A 19,360-nucleotide genomic window follows, 5' to 3' on the forward strand; every position below is an offset into this window, starting at 1 on the left:
GTCTGAGGACCCCATGGCTCATTCTTTGATTGTCTTCTCTCTGTCTTGACTTATTCCTTTGGTGATCCCATCCAGCTTCATGTCTTTAATACTCTCTATATGCCAACAACTCCCATATACACATCTTCAGCCCAGATCTCTTCCAAACCCCATATTCCTACATCAAACTGACCAGCGACATCTTCTCTCAGGTGTGTAACAGGCATGGAAGATGCGACACATCCCAATGAACCCTTGGTCCTCCTTCCTAAACCCACTCCTCCTGCAGTTTTCTCCATCCAATAAATGGCAACTCCATCCTGCCAGCTGCTTAGGCCCAGAGAGGCTCATTTATCCCATTCTTTCACACCCCATGTGCAATCTATCAGGAAGGCTTGTTGGCTCTATCTTGAAAATACCTCCAGCTTCAGGCCACTTTTCACCACCTCTACCACTACGGCCTTGGTCTGGGGCACGGTCCTTTGTCACCTGGACTATTGCAATCATCTCTTACAAGTCTCCCTGCTTCTGCCCCTGTTCCACTAAGGTCTATTCTCAGCAAAGCAGCCAGAGTGACCCTTTTAAGACATAAAACAGGTCACGCCACTCACCTGCTTAAAATTTTCCAATGGCTCCCACCGTGTTGAATAAAAGCCTGAACCCTTCAGGTGGACCACTGCCCACACCCTGCTGGCCTGATACCCTTCTCCCCGCTTCCTCACAAATTCTGCTATATGCACACCTGCGTCCTTGCCATCCCTCAAGCAAGCTAAATGTGATCACGCGGTGGAGTTTTTGTTCGATCAGCTCTCTCTACTTGAAACGCTCTCCCCACCTCCTTCAAGTCTTAGCTCAAATCTCATTTTCCCGACAAGGTCTTCTTCCTGAAGACCTTTACCACTATCCCTGCCCGCCACCCACAAAGGCACCCCAGCACACCTCAGCCCCATGCTCTGCTTCCCCTTTTCCCGTAACACTGATCATTGTCTAATATACTACATAATCTGCTTACTAATTCTGTTTAGTTTCTGTTTCTCCTGCCAAAATGAAAGCTCTGTAAGGATAAGGATCATTGCCATTTTGAACTCTCACGTACCCCACGCTCCCAGAACAGTGCCTAGAACACTAGGCACTAGGAGGTCAATAAATATTTGCTGAATGAATGAACGCTGGATGGCGGATTTAATTTGTTGCTCAATTCTATTGTGTCTAGAACTCTTAAGAGAGTAATCTCAGTCAGTGGACACACAGAGGATTGGTCTGAGCCCACAGCTCTGAGTGCTTGGGCCTCGATGGTCACACACATACCGCATCTGTATCACTGGCTCCCCTCTGTCCAATGAGAGCACCTTCCAGCCAAAAGAAAACCAGTAGCCCGATAGCTGGTAAAACTAGCAGAGAGAATTCTTCCTACTGTGTTTCTCATCTACTCGCCTCCCAACACGTACCCCCATTTCTGCCATCATCCCCTCCAGAATAAACTCTACCACTGCATGATATACTCCGTCCTTCTATCTGTCCAGCAACTCCCTGAAGCACCTGAAAATCTCACTCCCACCATCAGATTTTAATGAGGGGGATACACTCAGCAATTACAAACAGGAAAGGACTGATTAGGGGTCCTGTACATCAGTGTTTAACCCAGCATACCGTGCAGCCCTCCAAGCATTAACCTCACTCCCCATACATACTCGATTAGGCATATTTACTTCTCATTATCCCGTATGCCACCGTGAATGCTAATAAAAACCTCGGCTACCACCAACAATGCAATTAATGCCATTAGCTGTCTCTCAGAAACTCTCCTATGCTTTGGTGCCAACAACCGTCTGCTCATTCACCCACTTGGTCGTGCGTCCATGCACGTATGCCCTTTTCTATGTAGCAAAGGTCAAGTGCACACCTACTATGTGCCTTACCAGGCAAAGGCCTGGGACTGGACAGATGAATTAGACATTGTCCTGTTCTAGAAGAGCTAGTCTCAGTAGATGAATGGTTATACTACAGAGCGATGAGGGGCACAGCAGAGGTATGACCAGGTGCTACTGAAACCCAGAGGAGGAGGTGGATGGAGAAGCCCGACTCCACTCCCAGCACCAGTTCAAATCCCAGCTCTGCCATGTTTTGACTCTGAGCGTGGAGCAGTCGATTTCTACCTCTGAGTCCCATTTAGAAGGTGGGGATAATCACCCTAGCATGCCACAGGGAAGCTGGGATGATTGAATGAGTGATGTCTCTCCAGTTCCTCTCCCAGCACAGAGTACGCACTCAGGAAACAGGGACCCCTGGGATTTGGTGCCCTAATCTCAACCTTCAGAAACATGCCTTTGCATCCCATTTTCCTCTTGCCTGAAAGGACAAAAAGGAACCCCACAGTTCAGAAGGTGGAGAGCGAGACAGAAACATCCTCTTTCCTCTGTACACATGAACAAATGGGGCAGCGAATTTCCGAGGACAGGAATAGTCTTGGCCGAGAAGGTGCGTGATGGATGAGGCCCAAATACACATCAACTCTCCCCAGCTGGGGTACCTCGACCTGGGTTCTCCCACCTGTCAGACAACATGCTTCTGCCCGTATCAACCTATGCCTCCATCATAGTCAGAGAGACAAAGACACTAAGAATCTTCACTCTGGGTCAGGATACCTGGAGCGCAGATACGACGTGAGGGTGGGCTGAACGGTATGATGGGCTAGAGGCACATACACTCAGACCACTCCATGACAGACACATATGTGTGCATGCTGGCTGCTGGGGACCTGCTTTGGGGGCAGTGACTGCTCCAAAATGGTCTGGCAATGGCAAGGACACATCTACCTTATATGAAAAAAATCTGTATGCATGGAAATCAATATATGTAAAAAAAAAAAAAAAGAATCTATGTACATATGCACATAAACACACAGGACTGGGAAATTTCTGGAGTGATACACAAGAAATTGATAGCAGTGGTTGCCTCTGTAAAATCGGGGAGATGGGTTGTGAGAGGTGGAGTTTTAGATTCTATTTAAAATCCTTCTGAACTGTTATTTATATATGAGCATACATTATCTATCTATATCTACATTGACATCTCTGTCTAACTCTACGTGAAACAAAACACAATCTGGCTTCATGAGTCCCTGCTGGTAGCTCTTCCAGACTTGGGGGGCTGGGCAGGAGGCAGAGGGGATGGGAAGGGAGGACGGCCAGGAACTTACTGGTGTTGTGGTCTATGAAGTAATCTCCAACCTGTGGGTCGTACGCCTCTTCCCATCCCAGCGGCAACTCATCACTAATGCAGTCAGCAAAGGTGAGCGGTTTGGTGTACCTGGCAAGGGAGAGGAGAAACAGACTCCGTCAGCCTATGGTCCCCAAGACCCCGCAACACGTAGGTGCTCTCAACCTCCCTGCTCCTCTGCGCTGGCCCACCAGATCTAGAAGCTTTGCACTGTGCCACCAGTTCTGCTGTCCCCGGGGAAGATGAATGCATAACTGGAGCAGCGGGATGGGAGCACCTGGGAGGGAGGTGGGGAATGTGCTCGGCTCCCAACTTTGCCACAAACTGGGCAGTGATTTGAGCAAGTCACCTGCTTTCTCTGGGCCTCTGTTCCTGCACCTCTCAGTGAGGGGGGTCACAGGAAAGGGCTCGAGGGTCAAGTCTTACTTCCGGACTCGAACTCCAGCCCTCTCTGGCTGCTCCTCCTGCAGTTCACTTGTCCACCACAGCCCCACCCCCCCCACCCCCCCACCCCCCACCCCCCGGCTCTAGCCCATGCCTGTCCTACCTACTTCCCCTCTGGAAAGCTAGCTTACTGCAGCATCTAGAATAGCAGATGTTCCCTCCTTGTGAGTTTGGCCGTATTTCTTTGCTTCCTGGGCCGATTCCCAAATGCCTGTACCCACTGCTGTCCTTCCCTGCAAAATCCAGGCCAAACTGATCTTTTAGCGATAACCACCCTCTAAGTCACCATATTGTGGGGAGTGAGGTGGTGGTAATCACCCAGTCTTGGTGGCTAAGTCAGATGGACAGACAGACAAATCATCCAGCTAAACACACACAGGTTTTTCAAGGCTGGAAAACACCATAAACCCTTGGTCAAGCACTTTAGCCAGCGTGCAGGGAGCCGGGAACCTAGGTACACAAAAGTCCGCCTGAGTGGCGCCCCCAGACGGCCCCTTTGGGTTTTCCCCATAGCTGTATCTGCCTAAAATACATATTCTAATACTCTCCCTCTCCTGTCTGCTCCCAATCCCCTCCCAGTTCTGGAAGCCCGGAAGGCTCTGCTTCAACACTCTTTAGACAGATTGGCAAACTGACGTACAATGGGACAGGAGGAAAGATGAGTGAGACGGGGTCTAGGATTCCTGATCAAGAACTTCCCTCCAAGCCGTACGAAATGACTCTCCCATCTTGTGCAATCCCCTTCCCTCTTAAACCCATTCCAAATCAAGCTTAAAGCAAAGTATGTGGGGGAAAAAGAAACACTGAAAGAGCCCCTGGTGGATTGACCTGGTGTATTCATGTACCACTATATATCCAGGGTCTGGTAGGCTAAGAAAAGTATCTATTGACTAAAGGAATGGATAGCCCCAAAGCTTCTGTTAGTCAGTAATTTACTGCTGTACTGTGGGAGACAAAGGATGAGGGCAGAGGCGTATATGATATGCAACAGACTAAGCCCTATCCAGTAAGGATTCAATAAGCATTACTTACCAGCTGTGTGAGTATGGCAACTTACTGTCGCTCTCTGAGCCTCAGTATTTTTATCTGAAATGTGGGGATAATAATAACTCTCCAGGTTTTCAAGTCAAATAAAGTCATGTTTGTAAAAACATTTAGTGCAGAGGCTGGTGCAAATGAACGCTCAAAGAACATTCTTCTCTGCTTCCCAGAAGGGGAAACTGAGACTAAGAAAGATTAAATAACATTCTCGATGTCCATAACAATGACAAAGCTGGGATTTCAAGCAAGGCACTCTGTCCTCAGAGCCCCCGCCGTGAGCCTAAAGGTTCTCTTGAAAGTTGACATCTTCAGTGCATCTCCTGAGCCCCTCGCAAAATTACAAGGCACCGTCTTGGAGTAAAAGAAGGAAGAGGTGGGGAAGACACAGGTGATTTCCTCGGGTCAGAAGGCACTTCATTCAGGAGCACCTCTGCCAACCTGGATAAAGTTTCTGCAAAGCTGTCTTCAGTCCACTCCACCACTCCACCCCAAGCCCCGCCTAGACTTCAGAAACAAAAGACCATGTCCCTCAGTACCTCCTCCTCTTCCTCAAACTACTGTAAATGATTTGTTCCCACTTCCTTATGGAGAATGAAGACCAGTGACCAATGGCCAAATCTCATCCAACATCATTTCGTCTAACACAGCTTTGAAAATGCCTCTGAAGGAAAACTCCATACAGAGGCATACTCCTCCACGGCAAGTGACTCTATTACTGAGGACAGATTAATCTGGGAGGGAACAGGAACGCCTGAGCCAACCACAGTCAGACCTTTGTTTCTGACTCATTCCTCTCCCTGGGCTCAGCCCTGAGAAGCCCCACCTGCCAGCCTGGCTGGGGAGATGGGAATATTGTTAGTTACACTTTGCAACCTAGAAAATCAAGAAGATAAAGATTCATCTCCTCTCCACAGCTCCCTGAATCCCTGTGTGGATCATTACCTTTCAAAATTCTTCCCTGGGGATGAATTAAATGATTTCATCAATGGTGCATCTAAGCAACAGAATCCCCATGATCGGTGCTCAATAAATATTTGTAGAATGGGTGAATACAATAATGAATACCTAAGAACAAAAAATAATGGTGTGTTCTATATTTTGCCAACATGGAAGGATGCTCTTAACATACTATGAGGAAAAGCAACATTGTTGAACAAGATATATACAATGGAATATCACTCAGCTGTAAAAAGAAACGAAATTGAGCTATTTGTAGTGAGGTGGATGGACCTAGAGTCTGTCATACAGAGTGAAGTTAAGTCAGAAAAAGAAAAACAAATACCATATGCTAACGCATATATATGGAATCTAAAAAAAAAAAAAGGTACTGATGAACCTAGTTGCAGGGCAGGAATAATGAGGTAGACATAGAGAAGGGACTTGAGGACATGGGGTGGGAGGGCAAAGCCAGGGCTAAGTGAGAGTAGCATCGACATACATACACTACCGAATGTAAAATAGATAGCTGGTGGGAAGCAGCCGCATAGCACAGGGAGATCAGCTTGGTGCTCTGTGACCACCTAGAGGGGTGGGATAGGGAGGATGGGAGGGAGGCTCAAGAGGGAGGGGACATGGGGACATGTGCATGCATATGGCCGATTCTCTTTGTTGTGCGACAGAAACTAACACGGTATTGTGAAGCAATTATACTCCAATAAAGATCTATTAAGAAAAAAAAGCTACAGGATACTGTTACAGTATATGACATTTTGCCTAAAATGTGTATATGTTTATAGAAGAGGAACTGGAAAGATATACATTAAAATGCTATCTTGGTTATAGGGATTTTAACATAATTTAACTTTTCCCTTTCTAATCATTTTTTTAACTAGTTTCTCTGTAATATTCCTGTATCAGCTGGAATTAAAATATTTAATAATGGCTAAATCTAGGCCTAGAAAACAAGTTACGTACATATCACGTTCCTTCTCTGGGCCACAGGCACTCTTCCTCTATTTTACCAGTGAGGAAACACACCCAACGCCACAGAGTTGGCAAACACCAGAGGTATAACCTGAAGCTCCATTGCCTGGCTACAGAACCTGAGCTTTGCTAATAAAAACTGACAAGACCAAGGGAGTCTCAGAACAATCTGGAACACAAAGGAAGCTATGCCCGAGATACAGATGATGAAGCTGGGCAGGGGGCAAATATGAAGCAGGCAGAAGGTACCCAAGCTGCGTCCTATTTGCAACTTCAGTATTCTTTCTATATCTTGGTGCAAAGCTACTCAATACACCGGGATAATGCACAACCGCTTCATGAAAAGACAGCTGTTTCACAGTTACCACGACAAGGGATTCACTGAGCTCTGTGTGTGAGGATGGGGACTGAGGGAGGAGCGGCAGGTCTAAAACATCCGAAATGCATCACTTTTCCAGAAAACCATAAACTCCACTGATTGTTCCAGCCTTGGACATCAAGAAGCCAGACCTGAAGTAAATGTTAGATACAAGTATCAGTAATGTACCCGACGTTGGATATCCTACCGGGGCTGAGATGCTGATTCCTGCCTGCGGTGAACACAGACATCGTGCCCCACAGGGATAAAGAAGAGGGAATCCAGAGGACCCAATGTGAGACGGAGGGGGCCAAGAGGAGAAAGGAAGGCTTCGGGTTTCATATTCAGGCTTCCCTTCAAAGCGATCATGGAAAAAAAAACCCAGAGGGCTGATATCCAGACTCCCAGAGCTCTTCCATGGGAAAGAGAAACGCTTCTATTGGAAGACTGTGCAACCTACAAGAAATCTGGACAGCGAGATTCTCTCTGGAACAAATGCCAAGAGGGAGATGAATTATTCAGTGTGCAGAGACGTGTCATTCAGAGAATAAGGATGAAGAGAAGCGTTTTTAGCTGCACAAGGATTTAAACACACACACACACACACACACACACACACACACACACACACACACATATACATGTGCACACACTCCTCTTCCCTGAGAGAGGAACTGTCCGTTTAAACCAGTCTCCCCTGGGAAACTGTGGGTGCTTCTCTGGCCTGCAGTGCTTCCCCTTGGCCAAGTGCCAAGAATGTGAGCTGGGAAGAGATGTCTGCTTTCAGATGTGGCCAGGACTTGGGGGCCTGCCTGCAACTCCCAGCCCCCAGCCCCTGTTGAAGCGATTCGCCCCAATCCAGCCTGGTACAGTCCCTTCCTCCAGCCTCCAAGTCCTGGGCTGCTGAAAACCCAGATCGTGAAATCAAATGACCCAAATGCCGGAGGGGTGAGAGGGAAGGAGGGAAGAGTGCCAAAAGAGAACTAGCTCTGCCTCTTCTTAATTACAAATCTCTGAAGGAACACAAACATTCCTGAATGTTTCACAACAGGCTCTCTTGGAAAAAAAAGGGGCCCGGATGTGTTGCCTTGGAGACAGGTAGGGTTCCGTGGGTTCACCTGTCCAGGAACGCAGGCCCTTCGTCCTCTTTCCAGCTCCACATCGCCACGGCTGGCATTCAGTATTCAGACAGCGCGTCTTTTCTAAGGAGACAGCTCAGAGAAGGAGCAGAAAGCCTTTTGCCAAGTCTAACACTGGGTGGTGATTCTCTTGGGACTGAAGAACGCATAACGTATCTTTCATTTTCCTAGTGCTTCCCGAGCAATCTGAACGCTTCCCACAGTAACCTCTTTATCGCCGTCCAGCGGGATGCTGGCCCCCCCAGACCGTGCTCTCTCCGAGGGCCAACTGGGCGGGATGGCTTTCTAAAGGGCCCTGCAGACTGCATGCCAAGAACTGTCCAAACTTTCAGCCGAACCTCTCCTCCCAGCCCAGGCACAATGGCCAGGCCGGTTCTTCCCGCCCCGGGGTGTTTCACACGCATAGTTCCCATAGCTCAGGATTACACAACTCCTGAGGACACGCCACCACCGGACCTCGGCAGAGCCCCAGTGCTAAGCAGCCCACACCTGCAAGGCTGGGATGGCCGGAAGAAAGTGCAGTCTTTGCAATTCTCCTTCCTCCCTTTAATTCGGTTTGGTGCAAACACCTTCATTCATTCCTTAAACGAATCTGGGGATGAAAAAAAATCACCATCTCATAGTTGGTGAGGACGGCTGAGCACACGAACCACAGCTGAATCGGAGCAAACACCCAGCTACAGAAGTGGACAAGACAGACAGGATCTTGCTCTACACTCCTGTCAGGGAGACACCCCAACCAGAAAATGAATCCACAGGATCGTTTCAGAGACTAATGGTATTCAGAAAAGTACAACAGGGTAGTGGGATTACGTGTAAGGGTGGGGTGGGGTGGGGCAGGGCAGTCAAGGGAAGCAAGGGAAGCTTCTCGGAGGAGGTGATCTTGGAGGGGAGACCAGATGGTGGGAAGCAACAGGAACAGCCAGTACAAAGGCTTTGGGTAGGGATGATGGTGTGAGGAACAGAAAAGAAAGCCGCATATCTTCACGTTATGAGTGATGGACTGGAGGTAGAGTGGGCAGAGGCTGGGATTTTGGGGCTCTGGGGTCCCCGTTAAGACTTTGAGCACCACCCTAGTGCCGAGCTGCAGAAGGTGACCCAGAGAGGCTCTCTGACTCACCCTCTCCTCAACTCCTTTCTCCCTCCTTTCAATCAGTCCTCCAAGCAACAGAATTTATTGCGTGGGCTTCCCTGGTGGCGCGATGGTTAAGAATCTGCCTGCCAATGCAGGGGACATGGGTTCGAGCCCTGGTCTGGGAAGATCCCACTTGCCGCAGAGCAACTAAGCCCGTGCGTCACAACTACTGAAGCCCGTGCGCCTAGAGCCCGTGCTCTGTGTAACAAGAGAAGCCACGACAGTGAGAAGCCCGCGCACCGCAATGAAGACCCAACGCAGCCAAAAATAAATAAATAAATTTATAAATAAAAATTAAAAAATAAACTCAATCAGGCTTTAAAAAAAAGGGAAGAATTTACTGCATGGACACAACAGACTGGTCCCACGCCAGACACGACGAGGGCTAAGACACTTGAATAATAAGCCTTGTTTCTGCCTTCGAGAGCAGAAGGTCTGGCCAGGCAGACGAGGCTTACACTGACGGCAGGGAGTGGCCCATCCCTGTGACAGTATGTATGGCGGTTCTGCTACCTTAGACTGTGAACCCCAGGCAATGAGAGGATGCAGGGATAGTTAATAAGATGCTAGGTCAGCTGTACGGATGTGAAAGACCAAGGGGGTGGGAGAAGGGAGAGACTGAGACGACGGGGTGTAGGCCGGGGAGGCTGGAGAAGGAAGTAATCCAGGGAAGACGGTGGTGGGCTTCACGGCTAATGGGGAGGCAGGGTAGTTGCTACCCACAGAGGCTGCGGAATTGATGCTGGGCTGAAACCCACTTTCTGCTTCGTCTACAACCACAGGTGTGTTACTTAACCTTGTTAGGAGTTTCCTTCTCTGTGAAACTTAGAAATTCCAATCTCATAGGGTGTTGCAGGGATTAAATGAGATAATCCATGCAAAGTGCTTAGCACAGGGCCTGCCATGTAATAAACCCTCAGTAAATGTGGGCTGTTAACAGCTGAGAGACTTCTGTGCTCTGTGCGCCGTGAGAATTGTGTCATCTCTCATCTTAAGCTGGTCGGATATGTTAGCTATTATCATATCATCATCATCGTCGTCACTGTCCCCATTTTTCAACTCGAGAGATACGAGTGGTGGTAAAAGAAAAATCATAAGCTCTAGAGGGGTTGCAATGCAGGCGCCATCACTTACTCACTCTGTCCACTTGGGCGTGAACCCTAACTTGCCTGAACCTGCTTCTCCATCAGTAAAGTGGGGACGCTCAGAGTGACTACCTGTTAAAATGAGCTATGCTTGAGCCCACGGCACACAGGGCTCAACCAACATTACCTGTTCTTATCAGTTAGGGTTTATAGCCCTTTCCATGATGAGGCAAAATACTTGTTCATGCTAATAGCCAATACGCCTTGTACTGTATTCCACCGCCTCCTTTCCTGGATGACTTGGGACTGCTTAAGCTCTCTGTTTTTTTTTGCGAAATTAAACCAGAGAAAGTTAAGAGGTGACAGCGGGATTGGCTTTGGCTCTCAAAATTTGTTCTCTGAAGGAGGCATTTACAACCAGGAATTTCCAAGTTTTCTTTCCCTCACACACTTCCGTCCCTCTCCTCTCAAAACACCTGTCTAGACATTCTGATTACTCGACCCCCAGACTTCCTTGCTTCCCTACTTTGGTAGGACTGGTTTATCCAGAAGCTTTCTTGGCCTAGTCACTGCCTCTCATTCCTGGCATTCTCCTATGGGGAGGGAAAGTTCCAGACTGTTCCCCCTACCCCCTTCTAGCCTTTAACCCAGGCTTCCACAAACCAGTGGCTAACCTCCTCCTGCTAAATCTTGCCTTCACTCTGCCCCCCGCCCGAACAGAGTTCTTGGGATCACACACCTGAGCCTTGGGCCTGTTCTCTTCCTTCGCCTCCATCCCCACGTCTTTATGCCTACTCATCCCTGGATGCCCTCCAGCTCACTGACACAGTGGTGTTTCTGCTATTTCTCTGCATCTCACTTGCTGGGATTTAAGATTAAGATTCTGAGAACCAGATCGTGGATTAGCCTAGGCATGGCCAACTGACTACGGGGTGGCCAAATTCAGCTTATAGATAAGTTTGTCTGTCTACTACAGTGCTGTATTTTAAGAATGGAGCTAGCGTGCCTTTTGAAGGCAGGCACTCTCTAGCTGCACATAGTCCCCACTGCTCTCTAACATCTTTCCCCTGCATCTTGTCTTGTGAAGAGGCAGCACAGAGCAGAAATTAGGAGCACAGGGCTTTGGAGACAGACTCCTTGAGTTTAAATCTCGGCTCTGCCAAGTTTCTAGCTCTGTGACCTTGGGCAAGATACTTAAACTCTATTAGGCTCAGTTTTCATACTTGCAGAACAGGAGAAATAATAATACATTGACTGAGCATGGATTCTGTGCCAGGAACTGTTCCAAGCACTTTACATATGTTAACTCACTTGGACCTCATAACAACGCTTTCAGGTAAGTACCATTCAAACCCACCTTACAGTGTTCTTCGAGGATTAGATGAGATAATGGACGAAATATCACTTTGGTATATAGTGCGTGCTCAATAAATGTGAGCGACTCATTATTATTTTCATTGCTGTCCAAATGAGGCACCTGATGCAGGGGTATTAAGGAATGTTAAAACTGAGTGTGACATCTGGGATCTGACTAATCAACTCCTCGTTTTATTGGTGAGAAAACTGAAGCACAGAGAGACTTGCCCAGAGCCACCCAAGGACCCAGTGGCAAGGCTGAGACTAAAACCCGGGGACCAACCCCAGGCCTGCATCACACTCATGACACCAAGAGATCAAGTCAGCCTGGTGCTGAGTTCAGCTCCATCTGAGATGCAGCAATCATCTGAACAGCCTTCAAGAAATAGTTATTGATAGTATTGTTCTGGGCTAACTAACCATGTTATACTGGAAGAAGAGTTATCACTGTGCCAGAACCCGTATGAAACTATGAAGTTCCCATTCATGGATAGACAAGGTTGGGAGATGGGCCCTTCGTTTTGCTTGTTCCCTTGTTGGAGGGTAATTCTCTTAAAGCCCAGTACCACAGCAGAACACAGCACTGGGTATACATGTTTGCCCTTCACCCAGCTCCATTCTCATTCCCGAATTGGGAGTTAGGCTAAGGAGGTTCTGTGCCCTATAGAAAGGGCCAACAGAACCAAATGGGACTCCCAGTTCCCTCTCTCTTAGCTGTGTAATCTTAGGCATCCCTTCCCCAGCTCTAAGCCTCAGTTTCACCATAGGTATAAAGCAGTCATGAAAACGTGCCTCATAGGGCTCTGGTAGCATTGAACGAATTAGTACATGGGAACAGCTCAACAGAGCCCTTGGCGTGTGGTGCTGGGCAGACACGCAGAACTCCTCCTTTTTGTATTTATGACCCTGAGGGCACTCAACCCCCAGCTTTGCTCCTTTCTGGTCCCAAGACCTGGGTTTCCAAGGGGTCCTCCCAGGTGCTGGGCTGTCCAGGAGCTTCCAGCTTGACGGACAGAGGCCAAAGCCACCCCTCCCTGGAATCTGGCCATTCCTGTTCCTTGAGCTCTGACCCTCACCCCAGGCATGCAGCCTGAGGAGCTGATCCTTCTGGAAATGGAACTGGCCATGAAGGCTTCTCTGGGATCCTGACCTGTGGCTCCTTCCATGACAACACAGTTTAGGCAGAGCATTGGGAGGGGAGTGACGAGATCTGGGTTTGAATCCTGATGTTGCCACCAGATGAACCAGGCCCCTGGGGAAGGCACCCACCCTCTCTGGGCTTCCCATCTGTAAAATGAGGGAGCTGAGATGTCACATTTCTAAGGCCCCCTTTGCAGCTTCAGCATTCACAAGTCTTCTATCTTGCCGGTCCCCAAAGTCAAGGGCATTGTGAGGCTGCAATGAAACAATACATCTTTTGCTGAAGGTCAATTAAGTACTAGGCACTGGACCATATGCTCTATGTGAAATACATGATGTCCTTTACCTTCACAACATTTCTGCGAGGCAGATACAGCCACCCTCATTTGACCAACAGGAAATTGATGCTTCACAGGAATGCAATAATAATAATAAAAGCTGAATTTCACTGAGTATTTACAGAGTACACATAGACTCTGTTTCAATGATTCTGAGCTGCACATTTTAAAAATACATTTTAGCATCTCCGAAACTGGGATGTGTGTTAGCACTGCTGACATCTTACGACACTGTCAGCCAGGCTGCGGTCCTGATGGAGCTGTCACCACCCGTGTGTGCACAGACATCAAAGGTGTCATGGGCTTGGGATAAAATCTCAGAGACAATAGTGGAGCACTTTTAACCCCTAGGAACCAAATGATTGTGGGGAAGGGTGGAGAAGGCAATGAACAGACACGTTTAGCAACATTCCCAAAGCAGGAGTGCAAGGGAGGCTACCACTGCATAATTGCCATGCTGGCTGCAGAGCCCAGCACCAGGGCCTTTGAGCTTCTCTGTGGGTCCTATAACAAGGCTGCATCACCAACACTCTTGAGGGCACAGAGGACGATGATATTAAAAGCACAGACATCAGTAATTCTGAGCTAAAAATTGACTCCAAAGAAGTGGACCCGGAATGAGAAGATATATTAGGAACACTGGAGCTTTATTTTTGTTCAGGTATTCCTTTTTTTTTTTTTTGGATGTAAAAAAGCGATATGTGTGTAACAAAAAAACCCCTAAGTTCGAAAGATGTATTTTGATGAGTATGAAATAAACACTCTAGTTAATTTAAAAACGTTGGGTCATAATTTAATCGGTAGCACTTTTCCTTTCTTAGTGGCACATAAAATAATGGTGCTTCTTAAAATTAATGCTATGTTGATTTGTAATAACCTTAAGCTAGAAACAATCCAAATGTCCATCAATAGGGGAATGGACAGACAAATGTACATCCACGCTGGAATACTACTCAGTAACAAAAAGGAACGAACTATTAACACACACAACGATACAGATGAATCTCAGAAGCATACTGGGGTAAAAGAAACCAGGGAAGAAAGAGACTGTACTGTACGATTCCATGTATGTAAAATTCTAGAAAATACAAACCAACCTTAAGGACAGAAAGCAGATGAGTAGTTGCCTGGGGATGAGTGGAGGGAGAGGGGGATTATAAAAGGGCACAAAGAAAGTTTCGGGGGTGATGGGAATGTTTGTTATATTGATTATGAAGACAGGTTCATAGATGTATATGTGTATGTCAAAATTCATCAAATTGCACTCTGTAAATACATACATGCTTCAGTAATTCCTCAATACAGTTGTAAGGAAAAAAATAAAGGAAAACCCCATATTCAATACTATATGATATTAACTTATTTAAAATAATCTAAGTACTACTATTAGTTCCATTTTACGGATGTGGAAACTGAGACATGGAGAGGCAAGGTGATACATCCCGGGACACTTAGTTTGTCAGGAGGCAAATCCAACTGGCTTCAATTTTCAGCTCTGCCACTGAGTAACTATAGCCAAGTCCCTTCCTCGCCCTGGACCACTGCTTCCCCGTTCCCACCATAAGAAGATGACACAGTGATCGCTAAAGGACCTTTCAGTACTGAGTTTCTAAGACTGTGTCCTAAGGAATTGTCCAAGATCACACAGCCACAGAGGAATGGATCCTCCTGGCACTCAGGTTTCCTAACACTCCCTAGTCTCCCTGGCCCATATGCACTCGTTCTCTGAACACCCCTTCTGACTTCCCCTTATTGTATACAGCAGTGGTCCTCAGTCCTGAGCTGCATCAGAATCCCCTGGAGGGCTTGTTAGCTCACAGAGAGCTGTGACCCACTCCCAGAGTTTCTGATTCTGGGCTGCACTGAGAATTTACATTTCCCACAAACTCCCAGGTGATGCCAATGCTGCTGGTCCCAGCACCATACTCAGGACGACTGGTGTATAACATCCCCTATTTAATAACTGCAGGAACTTTAAAAGCGGTATCGAACCTTGTGTTCGAGAAATCCCTCTCCTTCTCCTTCTTTATCAAAGCTTCCTGCCTCCCATCCCACTCTCAGGGCCTGGTCATGGCCGCCCAGCCTCTCTCTGAGCACAGTCCTGCAAGCAGCTGTATCAGCCCTTTCCTAGTGTTTGCTGAGTTCCTGTCCCACACAATGTCTTGCCTGAGTTTACACAGCCAGTGAGCACACAGAAGCACATGGACCTGATTCCGGAACACAGGTTCTTAACCCCTCTGCTCCTCTGCACTTAGTAGATCCTCTGAGCATCACTTTCTGTCCTCCTACATTAAACCAGCCCTCTTACCCTCTGCATCCATTTGCAGACAGAAGGCCAAGCAGAGCTGAGGGGCGGGGGGTGAGGGGGAGTAATTGATTGCACCCTGGCCTACTGGCTCTACAGGTGCCCCTGTTCCACAGGTGTGGGACTAGACCACAAAGCCCACTGGCCCCATCTCTGCAACCACCAAGGGTGTCCTGGGTGCCCTTTGTGTCTTCATATTCACACCCGTCACCTCCTGCTGTAACCCACACGGCTTCTATCGGCCCAGGCCCTCCACACTCTACCTGCAACCTCTGGCTGCCCTTATATTTATATATAAGGGGCTCCAAATGCCTGGCTTCCAACCAGCCCCCTTCTCCAGGTCATTCCACCAGGACCACCAGCAGAAGCCCTTTCAAAGCTGAGCCACACATTTCACACTACAGGCATCCTGCCAGAGCTCCGGGGGGACATGGCATTGGACCCCCTACTATTCTACGGGCTACATTGGCAGGGCAGCCCCCAGGCTGCCTGCCCAGGCAGGTAGGGCCTTCCTGATAACCTTTCCTAGATGCTCTGGCTGGCATGTGTAGGAAAGCACAAGGCAGCACGGCCTGGCCATGTCTGAGAATCTCAAAATCTGTAGATGCCCAAGTGTTTGCCGACGGCATCACGGTGGGCCGACTGATCTAGCCCAGAAGCTCGCCTTGCCTGTCCACGTGACCGCTATTTCTTTATTCTCCAAGACCACAGAGGCCTACAGTGACTGATTACAAAGGAGCTCTGCACAGGAGGTGAAAAGAAAAATGGTTTTTACCTCTGCAAAGTACAACTTTAAGGGTTTATTCTCCCTCCCATTATTTCTCTTTAAAGACGAAAACAGACCGTTGTTCCCCAAAGGGAAGCCCTACCTGCGAGTCAACGTTAAACACCAAAGTGTTCTGAGCTGAAGGCGGCTGAATTAAAGTCAGCAGCGAAACAAATAAGCAATTAAAACAGCTATTTGGGGAAGCCCTGGAAAGCAGCAGATACAATGTGAATTATCCATTCACGCTGCCAGCATGACTTCTGGGCATTGTCCTCTGTGCCTCTGTTCTCTTGCTCCTGTTCATTCAGCCGTTCAAGCACAGACAGGGGACACAATACGCTGGCCCTGGGACATGGGTGCCTGAGCGAGTGGGCACAAACACACGAACACACACACACACACACACACACACACACACTCCACAAGGAGGCCAGGTGGCCACTCCAGATGGTGAGCCACATGGAAAAGAAACCCACAGGTTGGCAGACCCCTTCAGCTCCCGTGCCAGGGGAGAATATATGAATTTCCAATGGGCCCAAGAGGTATGTGTGTGTGTGTGTGTGTATGTGTGGTGTGTGTGGTCACACAAGCGCGGACGGTATGGGGGGGGTGGGTCACAGGAAATCACCTGTGCAGTGCAAGAGAGAATATATATAGTGTTTCTAATACTCCACAAGCTTCCTAGCTGCTCTGGGATTGATCCGGGGGGCTTAACAGGCAATGGGTGGGATCTGGACAATTAGCTGAATCCCACACTGAGCCCACCCAAGGCCTAGACATAAAGGATGAGCCACTCCCCCGCCCCTTCCCCGGGCTTGATGGGAGGGCTCTATCTGTGCTCTGAAGCCATGAGCCCCTCCTGCTGCCTAATCATAGGAGCAGCATTGTGATGTCATACCCATCCAGGTGACCCTGGACAAGTCCCTTCCCCTCTGTGGGCCTCAGTTTCCCCATCAACGAAACCAGGGGGATGGACTCCATCTCAACGCCATCCTTCCAGGTCTGGCATTACACGGTACATGAAAATCTAGCATCTTGGAGGTGACATGCATGCTCCCGTTTTGACCCAGGGTCAAACCTTTAGCGAATAACAACACTAACACACAGCGCTTTAAGTGAGCTAACTGTCATTAACTTCTCATAGCAATCCAGTTAAGTGGTTCCCATCACGATCCCATGGTACCCAAGAGTAAACGGAGCCTTAGAGAGAGATGCTAAGTTGACCAAGGTCGCTCGGCTATTCAGAGGTAGACTGAGGATCGGAATTCAGGTCTTGACTATTCCTTGGAAAGTGAACAGAGGTGGTGAATCTACATAATTGGGAGGCCGGAAGAGGTTAAGTTTTTAAATACCTTGGAATTGAAAACCATCCCCTGTGGTTTTAAACTATAAAGTCTGGTAAGGAGGGAAAGTTAGGGGGCTATTTTTGCTCTGGCTACAAATATTAGGGACGAACATTAGGAATGTTTATTAGGAACGCTGTGGGTGAGGCTGTGAGAGCTGGGGAAGATAAAGAGAAGAAGAAGGTGTGTTTTAGACAAATTGGAAGAGATGTTCGCTCTCTCGGAGCCCAACCCACGAGCAGAAGTCACAGCTGACAAAGGACAGGAGCAGTCAGAGAAGCATCTGGTTCCTGTAAGAGAAGGGGCCTCAAGAACTTAATCCACTTCCTTGAAGACAAACGCGTCCACGACTTGCTGCTGTTCTGACCCTACGCAGGTAGGAAGATTTATACACAAAGATGTTCAAGGCAACATTATTTACCATGGGAAGAAAAAAATGGGTACAGCCTCAGTATCTGTAGGGAATGAATTCGTTGGTAAATTATGGTTATAATCACTTGATGCAACTGTTTGAAATGGATGCTCAGGAAGCATTTTGAATGACAGAAGGGAGAAGGTTTATATTACAGAATTGAAAAGAAATCTAAAAAGCAGGTTACAAAACTGTGCATGTAGCATAATCTTACCTGCCTGCAAGTAGAAGGGAAAATGACTATGAGGGAAAATGCCAAAATGTTGACAGTGTTTGCTGTTTCACTGCCGGGGATGAGGTTTAGGTTTGTTTGTTTGTTGTTGCTGCTCTCATAACCAGAAATAAGACAAAAACCCCTAAAAATACCAAGTACATTTTTCAGTCCTTCTATCCAGAACCTCTTACTCCACCTTCATAAAAAAGCCATTCGAAAATGAAACCTCATTTTCCTCTTATAGAAAAATTCAGAGTCTAGAAAAGCATTAAAATATTGAAAGAAAACAAGCATAAACAGTAGTTACATGATTCCTGCATAGAACTGGGGCCACAAAGCAGTGTGGAGGCCAATGAGACCCCCAGCATGGCCCTGGTCCAGCTGCCGGGAGAGGAACAGAGGCAGCCCTCCTGGGTCTCTTCCCTAAAGTCTGAGACCCCAGAAGAGACAAGCTTGGGAGTTTGTCTAGAGATTGATGTGAAAGGCCCTGAGGAGACGTGAAAATCGTTACAGTAAGTGCCCTACATACGAACCTTCAAGTTGTGAACTTTCAAAGATGCAAATGTGTGTTCACATGTCCAATCACGTAAGTTAGGTCACGTGTCTGGCGTACATTGTCACGTGCGTGCAGCCTCTACAAGTGTTTGTACTTTTGTGTACTTTACAATACTGTAGAGAGTACAGTAGTAAAGTATCTTTATAGATAAAATTGAATCCAGCCAGGAACCAGAACCTGTGCCATCAACGTCAGGCGTGAGTGAAATTGCAGCTTGCCCTCCGTCTCCTGTTGCGGACGATCCTTCAGCTCTACCATCTCCCACCTCCTCTCGCTCCTCCAGTCAGTAACTCTTCTTGCCTGTTCACTCGATGCCAGCCCCTGGCATGCCAGCTGTTATACTGCACTACTGTACGTTTCAAGGTGCTGTAAGATGAAAACTGTTCAATTTTTTTGTTTTTTTGTTTTTTATGTATTATTTGTGTGAAAAGTATTATAAACCTATTACAGTACAGTATTATACAGCCGATTGTGTTAGTTGGGTACCTAGCCTAACTATGTTGGACTTACAAACAAACTGGACTTACAGGGGCTTCCCTGGTGGTGCAGTGGTTAAGAATCCGCCTGCCAATGCAGGGGACACAGGTTCGAACCCTGGTCTGGGAAG

The 19,360-nt window shown here is 47.7% G+C and overlaps 1 protein-coding gene across 3 annotated transcripts in view; it reads right to left on the minus strand.

Moving 5' to 3' along the window:
• The window catches only part of WWC1 (WW and C2 domain containing 1), a 154,169-nt gene that overhangs the window by 72,321 nt on the left and 62,488 nt on the right, over positions 1-19,360 (minus strand). For all 3 annotated transcript variants that reach the window (XR_004349208.1, XM_032626785.1, XM_032626784.1), the window contains exon 2: positions 3,179-3,288. Coding sequence is in view for 1 of the 3 variants with exons in the window: in XM_032626784.1 (XP_032482675.1) it covers positions 3,179-3,288 (110 nt within the window). In the remaining 2 variants the exon portion in view is untranslated. The remainder of the gene's footprint in view (positions 1-3,178; positions 3,289-19,360) is intronic.

The sequence above is a fragment of the Phocoena sinus genome, chromosome 3 (genome assembly GCF_008692025.1).
Source record: "Phocoena sinus isolate mPhoSin1 chromosome 3, mPhoSin1.pri, whole genome shotgun sequence".
Taxonomy (NCBI): domain Eukaryota; kingdom Metazoa; phylum Chordata; class Mammalia; order Artiodactyla; family Phocoenidae; genus Phocoena; species Phocoena sinus.